This window comes from Sceloporus undulatus, chromosome 4 (genome assembly GCF_019175285.1).
Source record: "Sceloporus undulatus isolate JIND9_A2432 ecotype Alabama chromosome 4, SceUnd_v1.1, whole genome shotgun sequence".
Classification (NCBI taxonomy): Eukaryota; Metazoa; Chordata; class Lepidosauria; order Squamata; family Phrynosomatidae; genus Sceloporus; species Sceloporus undulatus.
Genome location: NC_056525.1, coordinates 63877212 through 63887859, shown reverse-complemented (window position 1 = coordinate 63887859; position 10648 = coordinate 63877212). Strand labels below are relative to the sequence as shown.

The following is a 10648-nucleotide window of genomic DNA, read 5'->3' as shown; positions in this document are numbered from 1 at the left end:
AAATTGTTTCAAGTGTTTATCTACAGGGTGAATGAGTGGCAAAATGAGAGCATTGTTCCTTCAAATGAGAATTCTGCTTCAATGACATTTTTATTCAGCCTTGCAGAATGAAAATTATTCAGACTAAAAACGTATATTTGCTGTGTTTGCATTCCCTTTGCCCCTTTTCTTTGGATGTAGACTGCTCAAGGAGTGCTTAAGGGCACTGATAAGTAGTATAGAAATGTACTTGCTATTTCCATTTCAAAATGTGCATCTGAAGTTTTTAAGTTACTCCAATGGTAATGTAATGGTTTGAGCGTTAGACTATGACTCTGGACACCAGGATTTGAATCCCAGCTTGACCATGAAACCCACTGGGTGATCTTGGACAAGTCACACTCTCTCAGCCTCAGGGGAAGGCAATAGCAAACCACCGTTGAACAAATTTGCCAAGAAAACCTTATAATAACTTCACCTTAGGATCACCATAAGTTGGCAGTGACTTAAAGGAACATAACAACAATGCTAGAAATATTGGGCAGAAAAAAAATTAAAGGGTGTGTGTCAAAATTATTACTGGGGAGCAATGCCCTCATTTCCCCTTCCCTGTACCCACAGCCCTATTGGAGATAAAATGGTGCCAGTCCAGCATATAAAAGAGCTACCTTCCCCAAACATAAATCATCTTAAAATCCAGCTTGATAAATTAGCTGTCAGAGTAAAAGATTTATAAGGAGGTAGTTCATAGTGTTGTGTTCTATAATTGATGAAGCTACTATGGTGTAAATATCAACTAAAATTGCACTGTAAGAATTTGACTACAATAGAAATGAAAGCTGATATGATGAGAGACATCATTCTTCTGATAAACTCTCTTGTGGGTCATGAGCTGTTTCATTGCAATCAGTAGCAAGTGCCTGCAATATAAATCTTGAAGCAAGATTGTCTAAATTTTTCAGCCTTGCAGTGATTTTAGGATGGCATGATGTGAATCAATAGTCTTAGTCGGTAATAACCCAGACGTACATGAGTCATATAATAGATAGATATAATAAATACTGTATGCTGGCCCAAAATATATCATTTCAGGGTGAAAGAGAATGCAAGGAAGCCATCAGTTTGATGATATGTTTACTCAATAAATTCCACAAACTTAAAGCATTATTTACATTTCAAAACAGAAGATACATTCCTCTTTATACATTTACTGTACAAATATTCTTTGGGTGCCATACAACTAAAATGTAACACTGCCTCAGTTACCACCAGGGGGTGCTGGGATTTGATAGTGACTTCATAACAGATATGTGGCTGAGGAATGCTTAAGCATTCCTGTGTCTGCTGCTGACCTCCCTGATGCTTTTGAAGCTGCTTTCAGGTAGTTGAACACACATTAGATGCTGGAGCTCAGAAAAGGATAATAAACACCAGGAAGTAAGCTGGGGTGGCCACGGGTGAGCAGAGAATCTGGACTCCTTCCCTGAACATCCCTTTTGTTAAATTCGGATCACCTGTATTTCCATTTGCTAATCATTAGGATATTTCTGCGTTTAATCATAAAATCATATGTTGGAAGAGACCACAAGGGTCATCCAGTCGAAGCCTCCTGCCATGCAGGAACTCTCAATCAAAGCATACCCGACAGAGACCTTCTGTGTTTGTTCTTGTTTGACAGTGGAACAAACTCCCTTGGAGTGTAGTGGAGTCTCCTTCCTTGGAGGTCTTTAAGCAGAGGCAAGATGGCTATCTGTCAAGGATGCTTTGATTTGGATTTCCTGCATGGCAGAATGGGGTTGGACTGGATGGCCCTTGTGGTCTCTTCCAACTCTATGATTCTATGATTCTATGATTCATTTTGTTCTTAAATAAGCACAGCTATAATACAACAACGTAAATATATTATCTAGGGTCTTTTTCTGAGCAAGAACCCAAGGAAAGATAAGTTTTCTGGTGGGTAGGTTGCGTCTTGCAGGGAAATTGGTTTAGTTCTTTTTTTTTCTTTTTAAACAACATCATACAGACATTATATGTTGTGTTTCAATTACATTTACAAAGAAGGGGCTATTCATAGTATGTGTAGTAATTGGATTTGGATTTTTTTTAAAAAAAGAGTTTATTCTATACTCTTGTTACTCAAATTGTGATTAAGAGTGGTTGATTTCCTATGCAAAGCCCAGTTCAGCCATTCCCTCCCATGATTACATGGTCCTGTCTCCTATATTAGGATCTTTTGCTGTGACAGGCAAAGGACAAGATAGTGCTCTATTTGACATACATAAACACATTGGACTAGCAATTGTATTCTTCATGATGGGACAGTGTTGTTAGGACTTGAAGTCAGTGAGATAATTTAGGAGGTGCAGAGAAGGCTTTATATACATTTCTGGCCTTCAAAAGGGGTGTAACTGAGGTATCTGGAGGAATGGCAGGAGATTCTGCCCACCCCTGCATTTGATATTTTGGGTTGCTTCACTTTTTCTAATGGTAGGGTGAATTCATATAATCAAGGGGCATTTGACTATGTGAATTGGCCTGCACACTGGTTCTAGATAGTGGATTTGAAGGCCTTTAGATTAGCTTACTAGCTCTTAAAATAGTAGAGCATTGCATAGAAGCTAGAGGAAGATCTTGAATATATCTTTTAGCTCTAAAACAAAGGTACTTTCATCTCACTATTACATTTCAGAAGATCAACCTTGAATTTGTAAAAAGGAGAGGCCAGATTCAGCTCAGTTTGTCTTTAGTCCGTAATATGTGGAATTCTTGATCCAAAGATGATGTTTGCATACTCTACAGATCCCGGAGAGGGAAGCATGCCATGTGGCTCACTGTGATGTTTCATGATACTTGACCTCAGTGGAAACTTTGTGTTGACGTATGTAATGTCCTCTATCCTTGATTTGGGCTTGTTTGGTATGGCATATACTGCATTCATTTCTTTGCTTGAAATACTTTTGGCAGCATTGACATCATGTATCTGAAAATTGGGAAGAAAACCAAAGAGTATTTTTAAGAAAGCAGCCATATTTCACCTCTAAGACCAAATCCCCATTCTGAACTCTATAGAAGCAATTTTCTCTTGGCATCCATATTAGTTTTAGTGTGTGTTCTGAGTTTGTCTTTTAAAACTGTAGATACATTCTAATTCTAATAGTTTAATAGTCTTTCTTCTAACAGGCCAATTTAGGCGGTGGAGAACGTCTAGTCCAACATTTGTAAAGAGTTATAGATTCATCACTTCTGGTCTAGTTGAGCTGCCAGTTGAATGAATGTATCTGCTGTAGGTAGATAGTAGGTACATTATTACCCAACATCACAGGCTTTTAAGCTAGAAGCAAGTGGCAAAAATATTTGTGTTTGAGGTAGTGGAGAGGAAACTATTAAATGGTACTAAAGTGTATATGAGGAGGAGGAGTTTTTACCTTTCTATGGGAGGAAAAGGAGAACCACTATATTGGGTGGCTCACTGGAGCCATATAGGATGTTCCAGGGACCATAGGATGTTCCTGTGACCATAGGACCATAGCCTCAATGGCAGTTCTAACAGCAGTTGTTTTATTTTCCTGCTTAAACTGACATAATCATAGTACTCTTCTGTCCAGGACCTAGTACAAATCTTATGTGAAATGCAGGCTTTTTAAAAAGTCCACAAATATACACAAATGCACACTCCTCTTGTGTTACGTTACTGAAAATTGTGTGAATGAGATATTATCAGAAAGAAAATTTTACTGGCATTGCAAGTGGCTATGAATTAAATGAATTTCCTGTACTCCACAATAAACCTTCCAGTAATTGAGAATCAATTACTGGTGTACATTACTGAATCTGGGCTTTACAGCCTTGACAGTAAACATTACCTAGTACAACTTAATGCCAGGAATGGGGAGTTGTTTATTTTTTAAGAAGTTAAACAAAACACATAAACAAAAAATAGTTTTTTTCTTTCCCTGGAAGAGACTGCAGTTTTTACAATACTACAAATATAACCCCAAGAATTCCCTCAGATCTGATAAACTAGGGGGCCATTCAGACTACATTTTAACCCGGTTCAGGATTCGAAATTTGCATGTGAAGTTCATATTGGGCCCGATTCTGTCACAATCCATGTCGAGGCTTGCACAAAGAAATGCTCCTTACCCCGGGGTATCCAGAATCGGGCTAAAATCCGTCTTTTCCCAAAAGACCCGGGTTCCACGAAATATGAACTTGCCCTCGATCATGTTTGGGGCAAATTCAGGGAGGGATTAGGGTTGGAAGGTGGACAGAGATCAGAGCATTCCCTCCCCTCATTCGAGGGGAGGGGGAGGAAGAGGAGGAGGAGGAAAGAGCCAAAGGACTGGAGGCTGACAGGAGGCAAAAGGGGGGGGGGGAAACGGGGGGGACTTGGGGGCTGCAAAGGGCTGTAGGGGGAAGGAGGAGTGGAGAAAGTGATGGAGGATGATGATGATGCAGCCCTGGGAAGAAGGGAGCCATGGAGGGCATTCTCTAATGGAGCAGGAGGAGGAGGATGAAGGAGCCAGGGCAGCTTGGGAGGGGAGGGTCGGAAGGAAAGAGGAGGAGGAGGATTGCCCAGGGAAATAGGGCTGTGGGGCTAAGCCAGGGGATGTAGGGAAATCCAGCTGCAGCAGAAGGAGCCTCTTTTATTTCTGACAATTTATGCGCATGCTTTTTTGGGTGACATGTCTGTATGCTTTCTTGTGATACTGTGCTACTTTCATTTCCTCTTGCTCCTGGATTATTATTATTATTATTATTATTATTATTATTTGTGTTATATGCGGATGCTACAGTCAGAATGTCTGCGCTGCATTTCCCTTTTATTTCCAATTGATTCCATGGGTCTACCTTAGTTGGAACTGACAGGTCACTCTCTCTCAGCTTCAGTGGAAGGCAATGGCAAAGTGTAAGCAGGAGGAAAGGGGTTAGGTCAGGTCAGGTCAAAGGCAGGGCATGAACGGAGCTCCCATCAGGCACTTTCCTCCATTTTTTAAAAATTAATTTTGACAAAATGTGCGCATGTTTTGTTTTGTTTTTTCTTGAGGCAGATACTGTATATAGATAGATAGAACGTGGCTGGCAGCTTGTTCCCTTTCCCTTTCATTTGCTGGCTTCCAGCAAAGAGGAAATGTTGCAAATGGGCTAGACTTTTTTTCCTTTGCAAATCAGTGCTATAATTCGAATGTTACATTTGTTGCTCTTGTCAATTTGGCAAATTGGCAAAACGATACATGCTTTTGCAAGGAATTCAGGGGCAGCCCTGAATTGCTTTTAAAATCAAAAAAGAATGCATGACAATCGCATCCTTTTCTGGCATTTCTGAGGTGAGGAATATTATTATTATTATTATTATTATTATTACTACTACTACTACTACTACTACTACTACATTCTGGGGTAGCAAGGAGCTGGGGATACAGGATGCATTAGCTTGCATTTTGGGGTTCAAAATGGGGCCAAGGGCAGATCATAACCTGCACTGACCCAAATGCCCCCCCCCCCCCACACGAAATTTTAAATTGAAAAAAATGTGCGCAATTTGGAGCATTTTTTTCCCTGGCTCTTTAAAAAAAAGGAGGGGGGAAACACACTTCCGATGCCCCTGCAAACATCACCTATGACGATTGCTTAATTGACAGCAGGCGCCCTCAAGTTAAACCCGATAAGGCATTCGGGTTAAAATGCCCCTCAATCGTAGTGGGCACTCGCTAACGGAGAGATTTGGGGGAGGGGCATCTGGATATACCCAGTTCCACCCATGTTAAATGGGTCAGTGGGAATGGGGCCTAGGAATGCAATGCTTAACTGTATGTACAAGCCCTTTGGAAAGTGATAATGCTCATATAATTAATTTTCAATTTTCTCCTAACATGAAAAGGGAACTTACCTGCAATGTTATTACTCTACAATTTGGGCTATCACCAAAATTCAGGTCATCTGCTGCTATCAAGAAGAGAGTCGCATTTAGTATATAAACGTACCTATTTATGGGCCACTTATATTATAGTTTTTGCTGAATACCAAAAACAAGCAGATACCTAAATGTGGGAATGTGCCAAACACATGCCATACTGCATCAGCCAGCCATGATTAGTTGCATCCTTTATTGAATATACACTCATTGATCATCCTGGTTATCTTATATATAAAACAAGAAATTATTCTGCTTGCATTTACAGATTTGTAAACGTGAAAGCTTTTTGTGGCTTTTGCAAGGCTTCAAGTAAGTTCAGGTAATATATTTAGAAATCATCCTGTTGTTTTTGATAAAGAGTGGACTGTGGGAAATGAAAAAATTATTGACTCTGACCCTGAAATAGTCACATGCAATAAGATATTGCAGAGCATTAATGGTCGTAATTTTTTTGTTGTAATTAAAGGTTATAATTTTTTGCTATTTCAATCTGTAAGGAAGCAATGAGAAGTTCTAGCTATTTTCATTTCTGGTCTATCTCTTTTCTTGTTTTCTTAGCACACCCATACATTGCACACCCTCTTTACTAATGGAGGATGGAGTGACTTTTTCTAAAAAAATTGAAACTCGAGATAATACAAAACCCTTGAAGAAAACATTTTTGACATTCTAACAAAATGTAAGAAGCTAAAACACCATTCCATAGGTTGGCAAATGTTGCTTGATTTAATAAATTGTAAACAAACACTAAACATTTTCAGTCATTTGTACATTTTTGAATATTTGAGGCAGGACACTTAATTTCTTTATCAGTGCAAATGCCTGTAATTTGTCTCCTTCTGTCCAGAGACAGGCAAGGAACTCATTTCTAGTTTGCAGCTGTTTTTAAAATGAACTGCTTCACAAGACAAATTAATTCACTGTGCATTTCTTCTACACCATTAATAAACAATGAAAGCAATAATAAGTGAAACTCACAACATGTGCCCCGTAACATGAAGAAATGATTATAGTCAATTGACACAAAAGAGCCCTGAATTCTGTTTTCCTAGCACTGAAACTTTATTTTTTTTAACTGTAGTTTAGAAATGAAAATATCGATAAATGCAAAGCAACTTGAAATGGCAAAGTCTACAACAATAAATATGACAGTTTCAGATTAAAAAAAACTCTTTTGGGGGAAAATTCATAATACTCATTATAGTGCTTAAGGGTAATTTCTCACTATTTGTTGCAGTGTCTAAGGGGAAAAAAGATAACTTGTTTGCTTAAATCTTTTTTGTTTTTCTTCAGTTCTCTTTTAAAAGATATTTGGGGGAATCCTGTATGACCATTATATACTATGTAGCACCATAACTATGGTGCTACATAGTGGATTCCATCTAGACTTTCTCTGGACTGCATTTACTGGTAAACAGCCATTGGGATTGACTGGTGTCCATTCTCCTGTCAGTCAAGGAGTGACACCCTGACATTCGCACCCTCTCCTATGAGTGATCTCTAGTATGACAGGCAGAAAAAGACCCATGCCACAAATCCCCCTTGCACCAGAGATTACTTGCATCCATGCATGGGGTGGGGATGTCAGGCAGCTGCTTCTTGACTGACAGGGGAATGAGCCTCCATTGATCCCAGCAGCTGCTTACTAGTAAGTAAGGTTTGGAAACTTCCTTGGTTACTACATGCCCCCTAAACTAGGGACTATATAGGGGCTGTGAATATGTAGCAGTTCCAAATGTGTAATTGTAGGTTACACATTAGTAACTGCCCAACAGGATTCCGGCCAGAATTGATATAAGAGAGTGCATAAAACTTGAAAGATTCTTGCCAAATAACTTTAAAAATGCCTAAAAGTGCCCTTTAAGGGTAACATTTAAAAAATGACTGAGAAAGTTTACTTACTACATCAATAAAATAACTTTGTTCTCACTTGTTATTTTACTTTTTAAAATAAACTACACCATCATTATAGATGAGTAAATTGTTAGTGGTAGCTGCATTGTTCGTAACTTCCCAGACTATGTCATGCTACATAATGTTGTCGTGCTACATAATGTACACATCTATTCATTAAAATTCCTATTCGATGCTATTAAATTGAAGCATTAAGAATTGAACTTTTAAAAATAGAACTGAGCTTTGTGAAGACAAAAGAAGCTGAACCTTACCTCTCATTTTCCCCTTGAGGAGCATCGTGACAACTAATGTGAGAGCTGCAATAATTGTTATGCCAACCACAATGGAGCCCAGAATCAAGATAACTTGGTAAACTCTGAAACAATTCACAATGTATTAATTAAATCTGCCCTGAGCAGAAACGGGTACCTGATAAATTTGCCAGGATACCTTTTGTACCTGCAGTACATAATTAAGTTTTACCTTGCTTTCAGAGGAGGTTAGAAGCATACAAATGGTGTGAGGTTTGCAGCATAATAGTGTACCAGAAAAGAGGTGCAGATAGAGATTACCATATTAAGTGCAGGCCATAAAGAAAGAGGGCTACAAGTACTCATCATGGTCAGTGATGACTTTTACCCACTGGAGCTGATGTGCTGGCATTTATTTACTTTGCTACCAAGCCTTCTGATTTGCCAGGCCTCAGTTTAACTAAATGGAAGATTCAGGTCTTACCGTGGTTCAGAAGAGATAGGAATTATCACACTTGGTTCTGGGCTGGGAGAAAAGGCCACCGAACATTCAGAACATTAGCTTGAAAAGGATTGCTTCCTCATTCTTATGCATAATACCTACACGCACACCATTCACTCCATACACACTCAGCCACTCCCACACTTGCATACATACACATATATACGCTATCAATGTGTGTCTCTTTCATGGTAAAGAGATTACTGTACTTTCTTTATCTGCTAAACTGTGGTGGAAAAAATGTTGCCTGCTTTGATTTTCATTTTATGCAACAGAGCGAGCTTGCTACTAAGTAGGCACAGGTTTATACTCCAAGCAGTAGCAGGAAAGAGGAGCCATGTTGCATCAGCATAGCATTTTGTGCCTATGTGTTTCCCCAGAGAATTGTTCCTCTCTATCCTTGTACACTTGAGCTTGGTATCCATGAGTGTGTGTTAATTTTGTAGGCTGTGACAGAAACTGGTATGCTGGAAGATTAAAAAACGATAGGACTAGAAAGAAAATGTACACTTTTGGACAGTTAGAAGTTAAACCTAGAAATGCCTTTACTTAAGGTAATCAGTCTACTTGCTGCAAGACCTCTAAAATAAGTTATGGCCAAGACTCTGGGTCAGAAGATATATTACCAAGCTCCGTACAGGTGGAACTACCAAATAAAAACATAGCTGGACACTCCTCCACTTTTCCCTTGCTCTCCATTGGCCACATATTTGGCAGTTGGAGGTGATGCAGCAGCTAAAAGATGGGTTCGGTGGGAGTTTTGTCCTTGCATGAAATCAGTAGAGAATTGTGACATCATTGATCACTGAAAAAAATAACTAACTCAGGAATATATAGCACTATCTAAGTTGCTAGCAGGATGCCAGTCTGCCTCTGTTCCTCCTCCCCATGGCAGACTTTCCACACAGTTCACTTCTGTTTCTAAAGGCACCCATCCTCTCCCCACACACATGGCTTTCAGTAACCCCTGCCTCTTACACATGCACACATACACCTTACAGTTCCCTGCTTTCCTAACCATTCTCCTGACCTTTTTAAAAATTCTTCCAATGCTATTTGGCTTTCCTTACTTTCTTGCCTCTGTTTCTATTTCTCATCCTCTTCTGTATCTAGCCCCTGAATTGACTGCCCGTATCCACCAGCCAAGGGCATTATTAAGGGGATGCAGAGGATGTGGACCATACTGGGTGATACCCCACAGGGGGAAGAACACTCAGTGGAGTGGTTGCTCCCAAGACCCCACTGTCACCTCCCTCTGACAGCCAGGGTGCCTCTGCCCTTCATTGGTTGTGGCCACTGGTAGGGGTGGGGTGGGTTCTGCCACTGCCTAGCAGCTCCATCCAGGTCTGGAAGGGTTACTGGCTCAGCTGTGAAAAAGGTGCTGGGTGGCAACAGCAGCCCATGCCCACCAATGTCAGCTGGTGGGAAGAGCTGCCTTCCGGCTCTGCTGGCCAGGTGGGAAAGTGAATCACCTTTCTCTCCTACTTGTGCAACAGTCATGCCAGATGTGGAAAAAGATGCTGAGTGGCAGCAACCCCTGGCCACTAATGGGAAGGGGTTGCCTTCTGGCCTGGGCAGGTCTGCTGGCCAGGCAGGGAAGCAAGTTGCCTCCCTCTCCCACTCATGCAGCAGCTCTACTGGGAAGGAGTGCTGGATGGCAGCAGCACCTCGCTCCCACCATGGCAGAGGGGGCCTGGCTGGCAGAGAAGGGTGGCTAGGATTGACAGCAAGAGTTACTGCACTGGATCGATGCCAGCTCTAGTGATGCCACTGCCTCCAGCTTTCATTTCTTTCTCCAGTTGGTTCCTCAATATTTCTTACTTTAAACCTTTCTGGCTCTTTCCCCAAAATATGCACTACCCCACTCCATGTCAGAAGAATCATCATCACAGGATTATGAGTAGCTAATGCTAACAAGATCTAAACAATGCTGCATCCTCTCTCCCACTCACCCAAAGACTAGAGGCATCTATAAATACTGTAAGTGAGAGACTAACTTGGATCCAAGGGAGACAAATGGATGGTGACTGATTCTGGGACAGCCATTTCTCCCTTCGTTTTGAAGGTGCAGAGGAGCTGATGTTTGCCCAAATATGGCACAGA

The 10648-nt window shown here is 40.6% G+C and overlaps 1 protein-coding gene across 1 annotated transcript in view; it reads right to left on the bottom strand.

Moving 5' to 3' along the window:
* Positions 1-2722: 2722 nt before the first annotated feature.
* Positions 2723-10648, bottom strand: part of LOC121927856 (triggering receptor expressed on myeloid cells 2-like) — a 32276-nt gene continuing 24350 nt past the window's right edge. The window contains exons 6-9 of the mRNA XM_042461818.1: positions 8528-8569; positions 8065-8168; positions 5870-5922; positions 2723-2959 (exon numbers count right to left, since the gene is read on the bottom strand). Of these exons, the coding sequence (XP_042317752.1) occupies positions 2723-2959; positions 5870-5922; positions 8065-8168; positions 8528-8569 (436 nt within the window). The remainder of the gene's footprint in view (positions 2960-5869; positions 5923-8064; positions 8169-8527; positions 8570-10648) is intronic.